The sequence below is a fragment of the Sturnira hondurensis genome, unplaced genomic scaffold (assembly GCF_014824575.4).
Source record: "Sturnira hondurensis isolate 20B ecotype Veracruz unplaced genomic scaffold, ASM1482457v3 Scaffold0000780, whole genome shotgun sequence".
Classification (NCBI taxonomy): domain Eukaryota; kingdom Metazoa; phylum Chordata; class Mammalia; order Chiroptera; family Phyllostomidae; genus Sturnira; species Sturnira hondurensis.
In genome coordinates, this window is record NW_028073411.1 from 15,119,245 (window position 1) to 15,140,530 (window position 21,286).

At 52.1% G+C, this 21,286-nt stretch overlaps 2 protein-coding genes across 7 annotated transcripts in view; one reads left to right on the forward strand and one right to left on the reverse strand.

Annotated features, from left to right (window-relative positions):
* Positions 1-93: 93 nt before the first annotated feature.
* LYAR (Ly1 antibody reactive) lies at positions 94-15,152 on the reverse strand. Of its 4 annotated transcripts, none has more exons than XM_037045951.1 (11): positions 15,014-15,152; positions 12,274-12,325; positions 9,418-9,498; positions 9,013-9,186; positions 7,318-7,432; positions 5,023-5,130; positions 4,832-4,915; positions 2,664-3,093; positions 2,280-2,369; positions 886-971; positions 94-407 (listed from the first exon to the last, which is right to left on the reverse strand). In XM_037045951.1, the coding sequence occupies exons 4-11, from the start codon at positions 9,132-9,134 to the stop codon at positions 273-275; spliced, it is 1,170 nt and encodes a 389-aa protein (XP_036901846.1). In that variant the 5' UTR covers positions 9,135-9,186; positions 9,418-9,498; positions 12,274-12,325; positions 15,014-15,152; the 3' UTR covers positions 94-272. The 4 variants fall into 4 exon arrangements, with proteins under 4 accessions (XP_036901846.1, XP_036901843.1, XP_036901836.1 ...); XM_037045948.1 differs by having other exon boundaries at positions 9,346-9,498; XM_037045941.1 differs by lacking the exon at positions 9,418-9,498.
* A 63-nt stretch (positions 15,153-15,215) lies between these two features.
* Positions 15,216-21,286, forward strand: part of ZBTB49 (zinc finger and BTB domain containing 49) — a 28,043-nt gene continuing 21,972 nt past the window's right edge. Inside the window, exon 1 of one of the 3 annotated variants that reach the window (XM_037045969.1) lies at positions 15,216-15,846. Coding sequence is in view for 1 of the 3 variants with exons in the window: in XM_037045962.1 (XP_036901857.1) it covers positions 19,537-19,554 (18 nt within the window). In the remaining 2 variants the exon portion in view is untranslated. Of the gene's footprint in view, positions 15,847-19,435; positions 19,555-21,286 lie in introns of those variants that run through there. The other 2 variants (XM_037045977.1, XM_037045962.1) reach the window with 2 other exon arrangements.

A 21,286-nucleotide genomic window follows, 5' to 3' on the forward strand; every position in this document is an offset into this window, starting at 1 on the left:
AAAGCAGGGGGGGATATTTTTGACTTGTGACGTTTAAAAATACTTTCTATATAGGAATACATATAGTTACTTTCACCATCACGAATTTAGTATTTTGGACAATACAGTTTATTTTCTCATAAAAGTTCTACCAAAAATATACATTCTTCTTAACTTAAAAGTCCAGGTTAGGAAAGTAAGATGTCAGTTGTTACTATTCATGACATGTTTTACAAACAGGAGTGAAAAGAAGAAATCAACAGAATGCACTCAACTTATAAATATAAAAATGTTCATTTCAGAAGCTTGACCTTGTCCTTTAGTAACCTAAAGGTGGGGTTCTTGCTGATTTTCTTATTGAGGATGACCAGGAGCTCCTCTTCAGACCTGTGATGTTCGTCCGCCACCGCGTGATACTGAGCCAAAACCTTCACAGGGAAGAACAGCTGTCAGACGAGGGTCCCTGTCCTGGGAACCGACCTCACATGCTCTTCCTCTAACCCAGAGGGGGCAGCATCGAGAAGTAAAAGGCCCAGTGCCGGTCACACGGGGCTCTGCCTGTGAAAATCCAGGCAGCCATGTGTGTGCAAGCGCCTGGCTGCCAGTGGGCCACCCATCAATAAAGAGTTAAAAACAGAGAAGAAACCGTTGCTCTGGAGAGATCAAAAGTCAGCAAACCACCCAGAACAATCTCCAAGTAATGCAGGCCCTGCTCCGGCTGCAGAGGGGTCACAGGACTCGGCCTGTCCCCGCCCCACCAGCCCAGATGGATCGCCAGGGAGATGTGGAAGCCACTGAGACACACACACGCAAGTTTATAGTATTCTAGGTAGTCTTAAGAATTGTACATTTTAAAATAAAGAACTCATTCTTCCCAGCTTATGTACCTAAGTTCATGGGCCATACCTTTTTCCTTAATTTTTTTATCGCTATTTCGTTGTCTGGCGCCTGTTTCAGAATTGCTTTAATGGTCCCCTTCCAGTTGAATTTACCTGCAATACGAAGAACAACATGTAAAACCTTTTGTTTTGTCATGCTGCCCGCTACCAGAAGGGTAAAGAAATGACCTCCGCACATCTGTTTGCTCCCCGAACAGGAGCCAACCCCGTGTGGATGGAGCACACTGCACTTCACAGCAGGCACGTGGCCTGCAAGCCCGGCTACCCTTCACCACCCCTGTTCTCCGAGTGAGCAGGTTACCTAAGCGTCACAAACACCGTCACCACTACAAATCCCTGTAAAGAGACACAGCTGCACTGAACGACCGCAGCAAGACTGAGCATCCACCAGGACCAGGGAGCTAAGCACAGTGAGCCAGATGAGCAAAGGAGCGTCACTTGGAATGTGAGAGGACAGCCACAAATGTCGCTACCCGTGGGCTAAGACTCACTCCACAACTTCACGAGAATCGACGATGACCCCCAACCATTTTGTAAAAGCCTCGCGTATACACAGTAAGTTGGAGGGTGGGTTCTGAGCCCAGACTTGGGCGGGCAGTCTCCGAACCTCCACCAACAAAGCCTCAACTCCCACTGAGTCCGTGGATCTCTTCTTAACTGGCTGGACCCCAGGGGACGCTTCAGGCCTGAGGAAGAGGGGCGGCTTTGTGGAGGGGGGGCATTTAACAGGAGCCTTAGAGGCCAGGGACTGGGCTCTGACAAGTTCACGGTCCAGCTGAGGAAGAGGGGCGGCCACGGAGTTCCAAGCAAGGAGACACTAGGGACGAACCCACAGAAGAAGGGGAACGGCCGGGTCTGGCTGGCAGAAAGGCAGGGAAGCGGGTCTCGGAAAGCAGTGCTGGGCTTCTTTTCAATTCCAGAGATCACACTTCTTCCCGGGCCTGGCTGCTTTCCCCTTCCCCTCACAGCAAGACAGACCCTGCAAGGGGGACTCGCACACTTCTCATCGATGACTGTGGGGTCACACCTTAGTTCAAAGTCTCCCACATGCCTCTGGAGGGTATGACCCGCCAAAAGGCCCTGGTTCACCATCTCCTTCCCGAACCTAAAGAGGGCAGAGCTTTCCAAATGATGGGAGTGATACCTGTTTTAACTTTTAATCTTTAACCAAGAAGAAGAGGGGTGAGAGCCAGAGGAGGTGGGGTAAAGAGAGGGAGGGAAGCGGGGGGAGAGATGTGAAAGAGACACACTGATTGGTCGCCTCCCCCTGTGCCCTCCCTGGCAATCGAAACTGTAACCCAGGTATGTGCCCCGACCAGGGACTGAACCACAGCTGTTGGTGGACGAGGTGGGGCTGCAGCGGACTGGCCCCCCACCCCCCAGTGGGGCCCCAAGTGGTACCTTTTACAGGAGTAGCTTCATGGTTTTCTGGTTCTCCGCCCTCAGAATGTCCTGGGAACTTTATCTTTTTCTTCTTAGAATCTGCTTCAACTAAACAGAGATTTTTAAAAAGTCAGGTTTTGGCATTTATGACATCCGCTACACGTCCATCCATCACTGTGCTGGTCCCCGGGCAGCCCAGCATGTGGGGTTTCTCCTCTAGGCCGGGGGCACACGGGGAGCTGAGAGGTGAGGTCACTTGCCCAGACTGAGCCCAGCTTGGCCTGACCCCAAAACTTACGCTCTTTGTCTTGCCTGGTTGAAAAAGCAAGGTCTAACAGATTTTACACCCCAAGTCCACAGCACTAGTCTTTAAAAGCCTCACAGCATGAGCGAACCACACACCTTCGGAGAGCTTCCGCTTTCTCTTTCCTGAGCCGGCCCGGGCCTCGGCCTCCTCCGCGGCTGCATCCACTGCCCCTTCCTCCACACGCCGGCCCTTGTTCTTCTTCCTGTGGCCCTTCTTCCCTGGGGGGCCTGCGGCCTCGGGGGCGTCCCCGGCTCCAGCCTCCTGCTCCGCCTCCTCTCTCATTCTGCGCTTTTTAGTCTTCTGGCTCTTTGAATTCTCTTGGTGGTTTTCTAATTTTAGCTCTTTCTTTTCTTTTTTCTTATTCTTCTGCCGCTCTTCCTTCCTTTCTCTCTTGTTTTTTTTCACCTCTACTTGTCCTTCCACGGTGTCATTTGCTTTGGAAGGTGCCACCTTGGTGGAGATTTCTGCAGGTGGCTTCACCACTTGGTTGAGTGGCTGTTGATCTTGCCCTTTACTGACTGGTTCCTTATTATTAAGCAAAACCAAGAAACATGTTCAGTACTCACTCCAGACACACCTGTCCACTCACTGAGTATACCTACTGCACAGCCTGTTCCAAGAAAAAACCGTCTTCACTACTCACCACTTCGGAGCCGTGACCAGCCCACACAAGTTAGCCCGCGGCAGAAACACACAAACCGGGGGACTGCCCACGCCCACACCCTCTCTGCACTCAACAGACCCTTCCATTCGCCTGGGAGTGGGAGGAACCCTTAGATCACTTCAGCCAGACCGTTACTTTTGGCTCACTGTCCACCTTGCTTTTCAACGAAAGGCGAGCGCTTCGTGTGGCAGAAACTAGAAGGGTATGTATCTGCAGAGCTGGGTCCAAGTCCCAGCTCTGTGGAGACCGGGGCAAGTTATTTATCTGCTCTGCACCTGTCTCCTTGTCTGTAAAACGAAGGCAGTGACCCCTTCTCGTACAGATGGTGCACAAATAAAACGAGAAATGTCAGGAGCCCGTGCAGGGGCGCTCAGCACACCAGGCCGAAGCACGTGAAGGGCTCTGTGAGCGACCAGGCGCCAGACAGAGGAAAGGCCTCGTCGTCACTCAGAAGAGCCGGTGCCCGAGAGGCCGTCGGGCGCCTAGACAGAGTGGCGGACGGTGGTGAGGGGTCACAGACACTGGGGAGCCACACGGCCTGGGTAAGAGCGCCTCCCACTCCTGTACACACTCCCTTACTCAATCGGCACCTGCGTCCTGCTTCTAAAAACGACTTTAATTTAAATAAACCATTGAAAGCAAATTATTCTCTGTATATAAAGCAAATCAACTGGAACATAACCGGAATCAAAGACCAGCCAGACCCACTGTTTTTTTTTTAAACTACTAATGATGTAAGTCTCCAAAGGGGACGTAAGATCCAAACAGGAAGAGAGTGCAACTGACTTAACATGAAAAAAAATCAAGTTAACAATGTAACCCACAGCACAGCTGCACAATAGCACGCCACACTCTCTGCGGGGGCATCTCCGTCTGGGACTCACGCACACACCCATTCTGACTGGCAGGCAGCTGACCGACTAAGCCCCGTGGAATCCTCCCTCCACCAGAAGGAAAGAGACGCTTGCGAGTGCCAGAGAGTTGGGCACCAGGCGGAAGGCTTTTGTAGTCTCATCTATTTTAAAACTGCAGCACATTAAGGGGCCCTTGTGACCCTCCTCCTTTCCTAAAAGACCACCCAGTCACTCTGTGGCGCCACCTTGTTTCCTTCCCTTCACGGCACTCTCACCACATGAGGTAGTTTGTAGTTTTGTTAACATCCTGGCACAGATCAGGCTCTCAGTCAGGAATGAATGAATGAATGAATATGACGATCCACTTTTTAACGTAAAGGAAACTGAGGCTCAGAGAAGTTAATTCCCGTGCCCAAGACCGAACGTCTGGTGCAGAGCAGCAGGGCTCAGCCCAGGCCCGCCAGACACCCAAGGCCCTGTTCTTTCCAATGCGCCCGCTGCCCGGTTGCTAAGCCCGTCATCGCATGCTAGCTGCCACCACGATCAAACATTGGGGTAAAATACCTTTCTGTGCACAATAAGGAACTCTTCTCTGCAAGGCATTCAGTTTATTCCTTCCCATAAATGAAGGCCCAAAGAGGCTCTGAAAAAGAAGGCTGTCTTGACCTCCAAAAATAAGACATTCCCATCACATTACCACTACGCATTCTGCCGCACTACAAATCTGAAATGAGATCGGACTTACGCTGCTGGAAGCTTCAGAAAAGATATCCCACACCTGCTCCAGGACTGATTCATTATGAACCTTTAAACTGTTCTTCATCCAATTCTACAAGAAACAAAGAGGAAAACAGGAACATGCGTCCCATCCGACAGGGCCCACATCACCAGTGGGCCCAGCCCCCTTCGGTCAGGAAAGCCCTGTCAACTACGTACCTGAAATTTTGCCTTTTTCCTGGGAATGTTGTCAAAACCACTAATTTGCTCTAAAAGTTCTCTCACTTTGGGGCTGACGTTGGGTCTTTTTATTAATTCATTAATTTTCTGGAAAAAGGGAAGACAATACAAAAGCAATAAACTGACACATGAGTTGCTTGTAGTCATGGCTACAGAATTCACATTTCCAGTACAGATTCTGTATTAATGCCTATGCTTACTAATTCCCCATATTAGCATCAGAAATCCTAGCCAGGGCCATCGGGTGAGAAAAGGAAGTAAAAGGCATCCGAATCAGAAAGTAAAATGACTTGTGTTCACAGCCAACACGGCCTTCCTACATGTGCAGCACCCTGAAGACTCTGCAGAAAGAACCTTGAGACCCACTCAGCAAGGTCAGCAGACCTGCAGAATTGACACACAATGCTCAAGGAGCATTTGTACAAAATAACAACCTGAAACAGAAACACAGAAAACAATTCCATTTACAATAGCATGAAAAAGAATAAACTGCTTAGGCACAACCTTAACCAAGAAATTTATAAAAAATATCTACTGAAAACTACAAAACACTGCTGAAAAAAAGACACAAATAAATGGAAATATTCTTGGATTAGAAGACTTATTAAGATGTCAGTACCACCCTGGCTGGTGTGGCTCAGTGGATTAAGCACTGGCCTGTGAACCAAAGGGTCACAGGTTCAATTCCCAGCCAGGGCACATGCCTGGGTTGCAGGCCAGGTCCCCATCTGGGGACACATGAGACACAACCACTCATTGAGGTTTCTTCCCCCCTTTCTCTCTCCCTTCCCCTCTGTCTAAAAATAAATAAATAAAGAGTTCGGTGCCACCCAAGAGATCCACAGATTCAAACACAACCCCTACCAACATCCAAGTGACTGTCCCCCCAGAAATAGAAGACTCTACACTGATATTCAAACGGGACTCCCAAGGGGTACCGTGGCTGAAACAATCTTGAAAAAGAAGAACAACGTTGGAGGTCTCACACCTTGGTTTCAGAGCTTCTACACAAAGCCACAACCATGGAAACAGCGCGGAACTGGCACAGACGCACAGACCAGGGGACCGGGAGCCCACAGATAAACCCTCGCACAGACAGTCCGGTGATGACTTCTGACGGGCTGTCAGCATCACTCAGCTGGGAAAGGGCCATGGATAGTGAAGGTACTTAATAACTGGCGACTTAAAAATGGTCACAATGCCCAACTTTACATCATGTATAATTCACCACCACTTTGCAACACTGGAAAAAAGAATGTGAACAAACCAAAAATGATCAGACAAAATGGAATACCACAAAATACGGGCAAAAAGGACTAGGCGTGCGGACACCCAGGCTTGGCTCCACGCCAGTGAGACTCTGCTTCCGCGGAGGCGGAGGGTGGCAGCCACCGTGTGCCGGTGCCCGCTGGAGAGATTTCCTCCTCCACGGTGCAGCGACAGCAGGCAGAACCCACGCACACAGGCTCCTCCAGCTGAGGGGCCTACGAGTGTCCTCCATTGTGGGGGGGTGACAGATGTAGCACCAAAAGGACGGCCTGATGGAGGCCAGCCCGCGTATCACAGGGGGTTTCGCTGGCTTCACGGTCCACGCTGGACACACTCTGGCGCCCCCACGAACAAAGCCCTCCCCTGGCCAGGAGTCCGTGCTCAGTGAGCTGGTCACTGTCGGAAAGTTCACGCTCAAACTCTGTCGCGGAGGAAGTGACTGTTACTTCCTTGGTTTCTAGGAAAATACAGAACCTCCACACGATGAGAGCTCTTTTCATCCTCCTCCCTTCCTTTCTGAACGCTTCTTCCTGCTGTCTGTCCTGTAAGTGGTGAGCGACATTCTGGAAGTCACACTTCTCAATGAATTAGGGATTTTGTTGCTTTGTCACTTTTATTGTGCATGGTACCATTTTTATTTAAGTAGAAAATTCCTCATAGTTATGAAAATGTCTTTATTTTGCCTGGTTTGGATACCAACAGAAAGGACAGATTAACTGGATCTGAGTTATAAAAGCTTCACAGCAAAGTGAAAGCTGGTGAGAATTCTAAAATATTTTTGCAAGAAGTGTACAAAACATATGGATTAAAGACAAACGGCACTGCGATTACCAACAGAGAAACACAGAACTCTCCTGCAAGGCTTGGTTGCTCAACCCTGGCCTGTGCTAAGACGTGCTGTTTCTGGGTCCAGTCTGCATGGACGACGCATTCCTTGTCAGCTTCCCAGGCTTCAGAGAAAAGTGGAAGGTGTCAGATGAAGCTACTAGACGCACTAGACCTTACCTGAACCCACGCCTGCTGTTTAAGATCGCCTTTGTGAGCTTTGCCTTCGTAGCCTTTGCCACCATACTTCTGGTCTTCACTCATGCATTTCACGTGGCTTTTGTAGTCATCGCCCCTGTGAGGTGACGGAGGTTCCGCCGTCAGATGACACCCAGAGCAGAGCTGTCGCAGGCTGGCCCGGTGCCGCTCCTCCCCCGCCCACTGCCCCCACGCGCCCACCTGCTTCACTCACTCTGCCCCCAACCCGCGCTGCGCAGCCTCGGCCTCCTTCCGCCAAACCGGCCACTGCGGAACCTGCCACCGAACTTCCCCCCCACCTTTATATCCAAATGCCTTAAACCAAATTGATGAGCAGGACTTGCTTTCAGTCATAAGTGACTCTACACTGAATTTAAAAAATTCTCTGCAATAGGTGGCTTGATCTCAAGTTACAACATCCCTAAGGTTTCCAGGTGACACAGCAGGCAGGCAGGAAGTAGCTGGAGGTTAGTTAACAGCTGGTATGAAATGGTGGTGCCAGAACTAACAGAATGCTGTACATCAATATAGCCCAATAAAAACAATAAAGACCACACCAGGCTGAAAAGGCCCGAGGGTGCCCCACAGCACCGGGACCGCAGTCAGCAATGCCGCACCGCGCGTCTGCGAGTGGCTGAGGGGTCAGAGCTGAAAAGTCCCCGTCACGCGAGAAAACACTTTTCGGGACTAGGTACAGGGATGGATGTTAACTAGACTTTTGCAATATACAGATATTGAGTCATGACATACACGTGAAACTAATGTTATATGTCAATTACATCTCAATAAAAATATATTTTTTAATGGTGTTAGAGCATTAACGTTCTGGATCTCAGAGTCTTGGGAAGAAGGAAAATCTCAATTCTGCCTCAATCTTTTGGAGGTTGTACGGGACTTCAGGGAAACATGTGGGCCAAGGTCAGGGGCAAAACCCCCAGTGAGAAAGACCCCAATTTCACCTGTTTTATATATCAAGGTTCTTCCTAGGATTAGGTATGAACAAGGACTATAGCAGTTTTCAAATGTTTTTTAAATATCAGTGCTCTAACGTAAAATTAAAATGTACTGTTGGCAAATAGCATTCAGATGCCACAGAGGACAGTGGGCAGAGGCAGCAAAGCCGCCCCTTCACTGGACCCTCTGAGGCTGCGGGGGGGCGGGGGGAAGAGGGGAGGGGAGAAGACAGAGGAGGTCAGCCAGCTGCACATGACCCTCCCGAAGACACCACGGGTGAGCACGCAAGGTCTGCCCTGCCCCCGGCTCCAGTGGAAGTGTCGGACGCACTCGGGGAGCAGGAGCCCCCCACCTCTGATCTCCTGGCAGGGCCTGACCTCTCCTCTCGCATGCCCCCCACTGTGAAGCAGGGCACCCCTTTTCCGGTTTGCCAGCCATCTCTTCAGTGCGGTCGGCACACCGGCCCCAGAAGCCTTGCTCCACGGCCCCTGCCCAGGCCCTGGCGATGGGCTCACGAGGCGCCTGCCACCATGGCCCCCCCTCCCCCAGTCTTCTCCCTAACTTGTCCACCGCTTGCCAGGCAAGTGGTCCTGCACCCACTCCTGCCTTTTTCGTGATGTCCTCCCTCCAGCACGCCTGTTTTTCAAAGCTCTGTGGAAATGCCCCCCCCCCCCCCCCCGGCCTGGGCCTTCATCCAGCCCACGAGAGCCACACGGGACTCACCAGAAGTCCGTGCCGCAGTCGATGCAGGAGAGGCACTCGCAGCCCCGGCAGACAGCCAGGTGCTTCTCCACCTGCGCCTTCTTCACGGACTCGCCGCACGCGTTGCAGGTAAAAAAGACCATGTTTACCTGAGCGCTGTGATATGCTCTATCAAGAGAGAAGGTAAGTCTTATCCTAAAAGAAATTGAAAATAAAGGGAAAAAAGACGTAATCATCATTGTAATCTGAAACTTTTATTCGCAATAAACAATCATACGGCTAACTTTTCAACCAGCATTTCACATGAAAATAACTACAGACAAGGGTCCAAGCTGGTTAGCAATCTCCATGCACCTCCACCACCGTGGAAGCAAAACTGTGACTGACGACAGCACCGATGACTAACTTTCCGGGGGGCTTGCTCACCACTTGGGGCCCTCTCAGAGCTTCACCCACGTTAACAGGAATACTCACAGCAACACTCCGAGGGAGAGACTATCGTTCCATCTACATGAAGTATTGAAGCACAGAGAGAGTAGGTAACTTGCCCAGGGTCACACAGCAGCAGAACCAGGATTTGAACTTGGTAGCCAAACCAGGATTTGAACTTTTCTTTTTTTTTTTTTAAAGACTTTATTTATTTATCTTCAGAGGGGAAGGGAAGGAGAGAGGGAGAGAAATATCAATGTATGGTTGCCTCTCGTGTGTCCCCTGCTGGGAACTAGCCTGCAACCCAGGCATGTGCCCTGACTGGGAATCGAACTGCGATACTCCGGTTTGCAGGCTTGTGCTCAATCCACTGAGCTATACCAGCCAGTGCTGAACTTTTCTAAACATGAAAAGTTTGGGGGGCATTAAGTGAAATATCTTACCTTTTCTAATAACTCTCTCTCTCCCCTTCTCCACGTCCCACCAATCTCTCACCCTTAGGTGTGTACTGCCAACTATTTCAGGTCCCCAAATACCGACACAATACGGACATAATGGGGGTGAGGGCGCTTTAGAAAGCACGGAAGCCCCCCACAAACAACCCCCATGAGCACAAGCAGTGTTCGTGCGGCTTTACCACGGACCCTCAGGTGTTAACACAGGTGCCTGTGCCCTCGGGCCCAGCAGAGAGGGAACAGGTGAGGGGCCTCCTTCGTGGGCTTCCTGTCGGCGCAATAAACAGGGGACCCCCATGGCCGTCCTCAATGCTGGGGGCTGAATTACTGGCGGGCGCACAGACCCCCCTGCACCCAGCACTGGGTCGGCATCACACATGGCCGCACAGATCTATACAACCACTGTTTAAAAACCCACGGAGCTGTCACTCTGCTCAAAGAAATGCAAAACTATCTAAAGTGTGACAGAAGTGTGGCAAGTGTAACTTGCCATGCATATGTAATTTTTTAGTCGCTAGATTCTTAAAGAATACTGTTGTTTCACAGTACTGTTGTGTCGCAGCAAAACTACTGAGAACTGTTCTACCCAGCACTTGTTTGCTCGCTAGGGAAATTGGGGCAAAGATCAAGGAAACTGGGGCCGTCTGATTTTTCACCCCAAAACCCTTCAGCGCAAACAGGGGCCGCTTGGTGCCCAGAGCAGGCTCGTGCCTGAATCACTCCCTCCGCCACCACCAGGGGCCGGCCACTGCTCGAGCGCTCACACCGAAGCAGAGACCAGGGCTGCTCCTGGCCACTCAGCCTTGAACGGGAATATACGTCCTGGCTGCAGCTCCTGGTTTACGAGACCCACCCGATGTCTCGTGGGGGCCTGTGGCCCTTCAGAGCATTGCTGGACACGAGCTTGCCTGTGGGGCTATGTACAAACGCAGGCCTGGCCCAGGCGCCCCCTACTGGCCATTGGCGTAGATGAGCAAGGGAGGGCACGTGGTCGGCTACAGCCTCGCACAGAATCCGAAGGAAGGCAACAGCCTGTGCACTCTGGGCTGCACAGCAACCACGCCACCTCCCCAACTGGGTGCACCGAAGGTGTGTGAAACTGTCTCGAGTCCTGGGGAGGCGGGCACCACGGGGACTATGACCTGGCTCCCTCCAAGCTTAGTGTTCTGCGCAGGGCGGAAGGGTGCTCAGTTAGTGATGGGCAGCCAGGACAGTGGCGGCCCGGCCTCTCAGGGGGAACGAAGGCTGTAACAAGAGCCAGCACCATGGCATCAAATAAAGTCGGGAGGGCCACTTTGGTATGAGAACATGGGCACACCATTAACTCATCACCAAGAAACAGAGGGCCATCGCACACAAAGGCAGAAGCAGCTGTGATAAGTCAAATTATCTGCTGAAAAATGTGTGAGTATGTTCATAATGCAATTCAACAATGACAAATACCCCCTCGGAGTTAAGCCTAGGAGGGGTGTCCGACCTTTTGGCGTCTCTGGGCCACACTGGAAGAAGAGTTGTCTTGGGCCACACATTACATACACTGCAACACGTAATCACAAAAAAAGAAAACCCCATAATGTTTTAAGTAATTTACAATTTTGTGTTGGGCCACAGGCTGGACACCCCTGGGCCCTAGAGCTTTCTGACCTTCCTTGTTGAAGTTTATTCTGCTTCCTGGGTGAGGGGGACGAGGGAAGAGGAGGCTTCAGCAAGCTTTGACATCCCCTTGGGAGACTCAGCTTGTCATAAAAGGCCTGGAATTAGGTCCTGGGAAGGATAGGCGGAAACAAAATGTATAGACCAAAAGGAGCCAGTGATGTTGACAACAAAGACGCTGGGAGTATCTGTGCAAAACATGTCACCCCTGTGGGGATTAGCCCCAGAGACTAAACATCGGCCAAGAGAAGACTAGAATTCGATCACACGTCCACAGGAAAGATGCCCCCAACCCTTTCATTCAGTCTTGTGCGGCCAATGTTCATGGGTAGAAACCGGTGCACTGTCTTTCCCACACACAAAGGGCAGCGGGCACAGGTGTCAGACTCAGTCTCTCAGTGCCTTCCTCGGGCTTCACAGCCTGCCTGTGTCTTTGCCCTTGATATGACACAGGAGCACCGTGGCTGCCTGCTGGCTAATGAGAGAAGCAAGGCCAGAAGCAGCTCACTGCTCACTTATTCAGAGCCCAGAGGCTATCCCAGCACCAGCCAAGGGTCACCTTGATTGGGCCTCACACCTGACCTAGCCCCCTGGGGAAACACCTGTGTGTGTGTGTGTGTGTGTGTGTGTGTGTGTGTGTGTCTATCTGTCTGTATGGGGAGTGGGCTGCACAGAACAGCAGCTGAAAACCATCCAAACTGCACAGCAGACAGGGGTTCAGACTTGCAAATGCAACAAAACTTACAAAAACACACCATGTGACATCAGTCCCTCCAACTGAAGATAGCAAGCATTGCCTAAAACAAAAAATTAAACTTACTAATATTTCATAAGACTAAGTGTGAAAGAAATGTAAACAATTAAACCTTCAAATGATGTGTTGGAAACTCGTGACATCTCCTCTTTGGACAAGAGGAGAGCTGGAAGCGTGCTGCAGGCAGACTTAGGCCACCGTCCGCTGGGCTCGGGTGTTATTCGGTGTTTGGCCCCAAGTGTAAAAAGACAGCGTTCCCTAGGGGCTGAACCTAAATAAGAGTCCTCGTTTCCTTCCCTGGCTCCTCACTCTCACTGCCCATGGCTGGGTCCCCATCAACCACAGATTCCATGTGTCCTTTCTCCTAGAGATGCAGGCATGAGAGAGCAGAGAATGATGAGCAGAAAGCAGTGTTTCTGGACTGGCAGAAAGCACATGAGTGCACACTGGGACCCAGGTTAATCCAGGTGCCCTCCCGTAAAGTCAGCCAGGTCCTCTGTGTGAGCTTCCGGCTGTCTCTTTGTCTGTCTGTTTAATCCACTGAGTTCTCGCCACATGCCCTAACCTGAGGAAAGGGTGAAGAATGACAGAACGTGACCACCAGCTGTCCACAAAGCCGTTCCACACTTAGGACCACAACAGCACCGACATCCCCAAAGAGGTCTGGCCACACGGGCATCCAGACTCAGCGAGGGCACGCGATCTGCCTGGAGGCACACTCCGTGGGGGGGCAGCCTGACAGCCAGGCGACACACCGCAGCTCCCACCCCGCCTCTCATCTTGACTTGGCCACTACTTGGCATCTAGGATCTTGAGACCCTCACCCAGAAAAATTCAAAGGCTGTACAAGTGAGCTTCCATTGGAAAGCATGAGAATCCATGTCTTAATTCTCAGGCCAGGCCACACTGTGCCAAACCACCTGTGTCGCAGTGGAGCATGTCAGGTACTGGAAAGTGATGCTCAGTTGAGGGGCAGAGACAGAATCAGTGAGGGGCTGGGAACTGTGAGGAACTAATCAAGATGGTAGCCATGTTCTGTTGCACTGGGCCTGGATGCAGGGCCAGAGGATCTGAGCTGGAGCCCGTATCTGCCAATTGCAAACTAAATGACCTCAGGGTACCCTAACTTGAACCATTTACATATCAAATGGGTCTTAGAGCATTGTGCCAAAAGTTAAATAAGATACACAATATGGAAGATTCATCCTTACCCAAAGGTAGAATTTCCTGTGCCCTATGAATCTGCATATCGATGTTATGACACCCAGTGCCCACCTAACCCCATGCTTCTTTAAATACGACCTGCAATCCATTCATCTATCCTCCAAAATTCACTCCGGGCTCCCCGGGCTCCCCACCATGGGTGTTACTCTACCACCATGTTCCCTGATAACATGACCTCAGGTTTAGTTCCAGGATTGGTATTTGGGGTGGGTTTTTTTTTTTACCTTCCTCCCTCTCTGTTTCTGTATATTTTTTTTTTACAAAAATTACATCCCCTATTCTTAAAACATTCTCAAACAAATATACACACAGACCTAAACCCCATCACCACCACCACCACCACCACCAAGAGTTCATCTGACAGGCCAGACTGGCAATGTCAGCACGGTCTCCCCCACTGAGCACTCTGACCTGAAGGTAGTCACTGTCCCACTGAACTTCAAGTTCTCCCTTGTAAAACAAGGGGTAAGCCCAACCAGGCCAGCCCTTTCTTTCAGGGGTACAGGTCCCAGAGACCACAGGTGTTGTGCAAGGAAGGACACACAAGTCCAGACGGTCCACCATCCCACCTAAACCCAGGAGGCTTTGATGAGCACGACACAGGACCACTCCCTTGCACTCTGCAATGCCCCCAAGAAGACAGTACATCTATCTCCACTTAACAGATGAGCAAACGGAGGCTGAGAGAAGTCAACCTAACCTCACCATCCACATCACCCCCTATGTCTTCAACAGCATTCCTTCTCTGGTTTAACAACCCTCTGTGGAAGGCAGCCACCTGCCAGGCTCTATGCTAGATACCGGGACGGGGTGGGGGGGGGTGCTGTGTGAACCAGTCCCAAGTGGGGTCTCTCTGGAGAGTCAGCCTTGCAAACACAGCCCACCTCCTTCCCCTACCTGTCTCCTCAGACGTGGGAGCTGCAGAACATCCTGACTTTTATTGAGCACCCTACTATGTGCCAAGCCCTGTCATGGGGAGTTAGCACGTCTATGCTCCTGCAACCCTCACGACAGTCCTGAGTTAGGTTCTGCAGCATTCCCTTTAGAGAGTCATGGAAACTGAGGCACAAAGACATTAAGGTGGTCAAACGACCCGTTGGTGGCAAACCTGGACTCACATGTGGCCCTGAGTCCGTGCCCTCAACCCCTATGCCCTGAGGTCTCCTCCGCAAGGACCGAGCTCCCCAAGCCCCAGAGAAGACGAGAGCCCTGTCCCCAGCATTGCAGCCCGGCGGTGACCCACTGTCCTGCTTCGCCCAGGACAGGGAGGATTTCCTGCACAAGAACTTTTCCATTTTAAAACCGAGAAGAACTGGTCATTCTAAGTCCAGAACTCCTTTCACCTCTCCAGGACACAAACAGATCTGAATGGATTTCCTCCTTCCATGTGCGTAAAGCACAGGGACCGCCTTGGTGGACGGAAATGCAGGCATTAGCCCTGCCGCCCTCCCCTCCTCACGCTCTAGCGCAGCCTCCCAGGTCGGACCTCTGAGCCACCGCTCCTCACCTCCCAGCCCGCGTCCGCCAACGGTTGAAACCGGCCGCGGGAGCACGTGGAGTCGCCGAGACCGCCCGCCCAGCGCAGCCACCACCTCCCCGCACAGCTTCGCGGCGTAAAATTCGTTTCGGAGCCGCCCGCACGCATGCGCACCGCGACCACACAACGCGCCGGCGGAAGTGACGATACGGAAGCGGGAGGGCGGGCCCGGCCGGCCGAGGGGGCGTTGTCCGGGTGGTGCCGCAGCCCGCAGGGCTCCGCCGCTGTGCTGAGGGCCCTGGTGACGGACGGCGGCGGGTCCGAGAGCGGCGTCCGGGGGTAAGGTGCCCGCCGGGCCTGCAGGCCGGCCTCCCGAGGGTGTGCGGGTCCCGCGCTGCGGGAGCGACCCCGAGTGGGGCCGGCGCCTGAGGGCCAGACGGGGCTTGGACCCGCCGCCGCTCCCGCCTCCCGGGGCACCCTGAGTGTGGCGGAGAGCTGCCGGGTCTTGCGGAGTTAACCAGCGACGGCACCGAGCTCCGGCTTGGGGACGCAGAGACCTGATCCGGCCCCGGCAGCCGGGCCTTCGCCCTCGTATAGCCCCGTTGGCCTGGAAAGCCCACCCGGTCTCCTGGGGCTCTGCGCCCCTGAGCTTCCGGCTCTCGGTCTCCCCGTCTCCCTGTCGCTGAGCGCAGAGCCCAGCTCAGCCCCATCACCCTGTGAGGCCCGTCCCTCCTGTGGGTGAGGACAGTAGCGTCCCTTGTCTCGACGCGTGCTCGGAGGGGCAGACAGAAGTCAGGAGCTCGGCCCCAGGCCTGCCGCTGATTCTGGCCCACCGCGGCGGACACCCGGCCTTCGGGGCGTGGGTGAGTGACCGGCATTTGCACGGGGCGTGAGTGGAGCGCTGTGACAGCCGTCCCCGAGGGGGCGTGTGTGGGCTTCGCCCCGGAGGGAGCGGTGCTGGGTCTGAACAGGAGGTGTGCGCGCCCCTGCTCCAGCTGCCCTGGCGAAACACTGCGGACTGAGCGGCCCGCACCACTGCCGTTTATTTGCTCCCAGTTCTGGAAGGGAGAAGCCCGAGACCGAAAGGTCGGCGGTGTGGACTCCTTCCGGGCGGCCCTTCCTGGCGCGTGGGCGCCGCCTTCCCGCTGCGTCTTTACCGGGTCTTTCCTCTGTGCAGGAGCGTCCCCGCAGTCTCAGCGTCCGGTTTCCTCTTATCAGAAGGTCAGCAGTCCGATTGGATTCGGGTTTTAGCTTCACTAGGGTGGGTTTTAACTTAGTCACCCCTTTAAAGACCCCATCTTCAAACATAGCCACATTCTGAGGTCCTGGGGAGTCAGCACAGGAATTTGGGGTGGGGGACACGTGTCAGCCCAGGACAGAAGGAGTTCACTGGAATGGACCAGGAGGGGAACCTTCTCCTAGAGAAGGGGCAGGGGGCCAGGAGGTTTTGAAGCAGGGCGCGGGTGGGCGCCTCCAAGTTCTTGTCTGCACTTGCTGCAGCGTTTCCTTCGCTTCCCTTGGTGACTGGGGTGAGTGAGCTCTTGTCCCTCTGTCTCTGGCGCACCAGTTTCCAGTTTCTGAGTGATGCCTCTCCCTCAGGGAAGCCTCCCCAGCCCTCCTGCCCCACGTTAATTTTGTATTTCCTCCATGCGGTATCTACACTCGCCTCTCCCACTAGACTGACACTTCCTGAAGGTGTGGAGGAGCGGGTCCCCGTGGTTCCCCATTGTGCCCGTGGTGCCTGGCACAGAGTGGACACTTTGTGAAGTTAAGTGAGTGTCGTGAACACTGAGACATAGCCTGTGGAGGTCCAGGAGTGTACCCCGTTCACTTTATCGGCCTTCCATCCCCACGCTGCTCTCTTGCACATAGTAGGCCCACAACACCAGCTTAACTGAATTGGCCCGTGTAGCATCGTGGAGTCATGTGGAGCTAGGACAGGACTCCAGGCTGATTTGCTGGGAGCCAGGGCATTTGTCGTTGGAATTGGGTGGAGGATGGGAATGCGCCACTTGAAAAGCAGGGTGGCCAAAGAGGAAGACGGTTGCTGTGAGGCAAGCCGGACGCAGGGGACGTAGGCTGTGGACCCTGGGGAGTTCTCTGTTACAGCCCCACTGAACAACCCTCCCCAAGTCCGTTCCTCTGGTATTTGACCAGGGGGTAGGTCATCCTACCAAACAGAAGGGCCTCAGCCCCGGGAGCCATCTCTGGGGCATAAAATTCCATTCCAGCTCTTGTTCTCTTTAGCAGCACCCTTAGCATACATCTGCCTAAGCTTTCTCTTGTGTTTTTCTTGTTCTCTTTTCTCATATTTCCCTTTTCTTACATTGATTGATTGATTGATTGATTGAGCCATTCAATTCATCTTCCCCCGTCACGTTCTCAGTATAGATTTTTAGCATTTAGAGCAGGAAGAAGCTTTAGAGATTAGCCCAGTGGGGGACCCCTTCATTTTTACAGATGAAAAAACTGAAGCCTGCACATCAATCCAGAAACTAGGTATCGAGTGCCTCCTGGGTCCAGGGCCTCATCTAGGTACGAGAGATACACTGAGCAGTAAGACAGATGTCCGTGTTTTCACCAAAGAAGAGTCTGCTCCTTGTCACCGAATGACTTCGCTGCGAAGATGGGAGGGGGAGGGAGAGGGAGCGCCGTGCTCCTGTATCACAGCAGGGCGCCTGGTGTTCTGTGCACTGGTCCTCAAGGGGTGCTTGTCTGGGGGCGACCTGCACACTCAGGCCTAGCAGTAGACTGCAGAGGCAGCTGATTGATCCAGGGAAGGCCTTCCATCTGTCACATACATCCTGGAGTGGGAGTTAAGCTGTGGGCTTTCGAGTCAGATTTCCTGGGTTTAGATTACAACTTTACCCCATATTGATTACCTGTTACTTGTTAGCCCTGTGACCGTCCTCTCTGTACCTGGTCAGGTTATCTATCGCTGTGCAGCAATTTACCCTAAACTTAGTGACTTAAAACTATTTTATTTTATCTCACATTTGTATGGGTCCAGAATTCAGGCAGGGCTGTGCTGGGCAGTTCCTCAGCTCCCTGCGATGTCAGCTGAGACTGGCGTCAGCTTGTGGTGGGGCAGGTCGGGAGAGTTTACCATGGCTTTGCTGCCTTATCTGGTGCCTGGGAGGGATGGCTGGTCAGCTGGCCTGGCAGAGCCCTTCTCCCACTGTGTGTTCTCTCCGTGGGCATCTTACAGCCGCATCACCACCTAGGCCCAGAAATGGGCCCCGGTCTGTGCCCTCACTTTTACCTGTTCTGTTGACTGTGGCAGAGGCTGCACAGATTCGAGGGGAGGGGGCAGACCCTCTTCCCTTTGGGGGGAGCGTCAGAGAAGTTGTGGCCGTCTGTGGTCTGCCAGGTGCCTCACTGTCATCTCATTGTCCTCATCTAGGACAGTTAATAGTGGTAGCTGTCTTACCTTTGTTCTGATAATTCAGTGAGTTAATGTGTAAAAGGCTTAGAATAGTGTCAGGTAGCATATGGGAAACATTTGGTACATATTTGTTATTTTTACTTTTGTTATATACATTATCACTAACACTTGTTATGCATAGGACACATAAGAAACATAAATTACTGATGCTTTTTCTAGAGGTTTTTTTATAAGGGACTTACAGGATTAACATCACGAAGCAATTAGAGAATTACACTAAAAATACAGATTAGTCATACTTTTATTGTCAAAGTAAATTTTGGAATGATTTGTAATTTTGCATGTCATCATAACTAAGGGTCATCCCAAAGGATTTTCTCTTTCTCACTTTTGTGTAGCTGGAGAATGTTTAATGCAGATACAGAGTATGTTAAGTCTGTGCAGGAAGGTTTTGTCTGTGTTTTCCAACATTCTTTTTCTCATGAGGGGTAGTACAGCCTAACACACAGGCCATAGGGTTTAGGAACGAGGATTTATTTAAATCCTGGCTTTCTTTAAAAGATTTTATTTATTTATTTTTAGAGAAAGGGAAAGGGTAGGAAAGAGAAAGAGAGAAACATTGATGTGTGAAAGAAACTTTGACTGGTTGTCCCTGTATGTCTCCACTGGGGACCTGGCCCGCCACCCAGGCATCAGACTGGTGACCCTCCGGCTCACAGGCCGACCCTCAATCCACGCCACACCAGGCAGTGAACTCCCTAATTCTTAAATTTCCTTGAAAAGTGGTAATATTGAGGTTCTTACAGCATTATAACATCGGTAATATGTGTAGCACGGTGCCCAGCCTGTAGCGTGCAGTTAGTAAATGATAGCTAGTAATAACAAACCAAAAAGCCTTTCCTTTTCAGGTAGCCAGCAAGGCGGTGCAGGTAATCTTACTCCATCATCAGGCTGTCTGGGGCCTGTGAGGGTTCAGCACGGCGGACAGCCCCCACCCCCCTCCCCCAACCTGATAGAGAGCCTCCCTTCCTGAGCTCTCCTTTAAAGCTGCTGATTCCGTGACGGTGTCTCTATGAACACCACCACCGCCGAATCCCACCCTGACCTCAGACCAGATCGTGCCATCACCCAGACCCCACACCCCAGAAACTAAGCTTCCCATAGAGAAATGGAAGGATCAGAAAGGGTATGGAGCTGAGGGTGAGGTCATGGGGCACACGTTTCGGAGATAGATTCTTAGTTGAGGGGTCATACAGTCAGAGATGGTTAGCAGAAAGTTGGACATTCAGAGCTGGTGTTTGAAGCTGAAGCTAAAGTTTCAAATTTAGGACTTGTCTGCATAGAACAGATGAAGGCCAAGAATCGTTGTGGTTGTCAAGGAAGGTAAAGAGCAGGTGCGGAGGGTGGAGGGATGTTAACCTTTGGGGTTCTTGCAGAGGAAGAAGCCGAGCCGGTCAGGGCCGCAGTCAGGGGAGTGGAAGTGTGCTGGGGATGGAGGGCTTCTGGAGGGAGGGAAGCACACCACGCTCGCACCTGTGGGGGAGGCCGAGGTGGGTGCCACAGAGATCAGGACATTGTGGGCGAGTCTTTCGGCACAGTGAGAACGGCGGCAAGACTGCAAGGTCAAAGGGAGTCCTAAGTGAAGCAGGGCATGTAGATTGCTCTTTTGAAAGTGATGAGAGGCGCCCTGACCCATATGGCTCACTCGTTTGGGTGTCGTACCACACACTGAAGGGTTGTCAGTTCGATTCCTGGTCAGAGCACATGCCTGGGTTGCAGGTTTGGTCCCTGGTTGGGGCGTGTACAAAAGGCAACCAATGGATGTTTCTCTCTCACATCCATGTTTCTTTGCCTCTCTCTCACCCTCTTTTCCCCACTCTTCAAAAGAAATTGTATGAGTGGCTGCGGTGAATAATTGTACCTAGTGGGTGTGTTTTGTTGTCCTGTTTGTTTTGTTTGAACATGGGGTGATCTCTGTATGTTTGTAAAATCTGGTGAACCAGTGGAGGGCAGAGTGAAGCAATGAAAAGAGGGGGAGAGATGAAGCAAAGTCCTGGGGGAGGCAGGAGGGAGTGCCGTCAAGGGGAGAGGGGAGTTTGCTGGTGAAGGGAGGAGGCACACTTCCTCCTGTGAAGCTGAGGGGTGGAGGGAGGGGAGTGGGAAATTCGAAGAAATGAAAGGCACTCAGGTTGTGTCAAGTTATCTATCCATCAGCTCCGCCTCCTAGTGAAGTGGGGATCAGGTCATTTCTGTGAGTGAGGGAGACAGACGTGGTGAGAATGAAGAGAGCGCAAAGGATTTAGGCACACTCTTCTGGGGAATGTAGAGGGAGTCAAAAGATGTGGATAAAACCACTACCCATCACTCATTATCAACAGTGGTTAGCTGGCATGAGTTTCCGTGGCTGAGCAAGATGAGTAAGGTGGTGCCTTCAGAGCTCACAGCAGAGTCGGAGAGACAGGTGACAGAATATAGTGACAAGCAATCTTATGGCAGTATGTATGGGGTACTGTGAGATCCTAGAGGGGTGCCCCAGAGTCAGACTGGAGGAGGAACAGTGGGGAAGGGGGCGCATGTTGTAAGTGGCAGGAAAGGCTTCCAGGAGTCAGTGACAGCTCAGCTGGCCCTGGTGGGGAAGGCGGGAGAGTCAGAAGTAAATAAGGTTCCCCAAGGACAGGAATTACCAGAACCAGAGTCTTTCGGGGGAGAGAGCAAGGCAAGGGTCCCCAATCCACCTGCTTCAGAGTCCCCAGATGCTTACAATGCAAATGGCTCAGCTGCATGCTGGATCAACCGAACAAAACTCTGGGACGGTGTCCGGGGTCTGCATCTTGAACAGGCTCCGAGGCATCCCTTACCCACAGCGTTTGCTGAGTGCTTACATCTGCCCATTGCTGTTCTCAGTGTTCTTCTGGGTT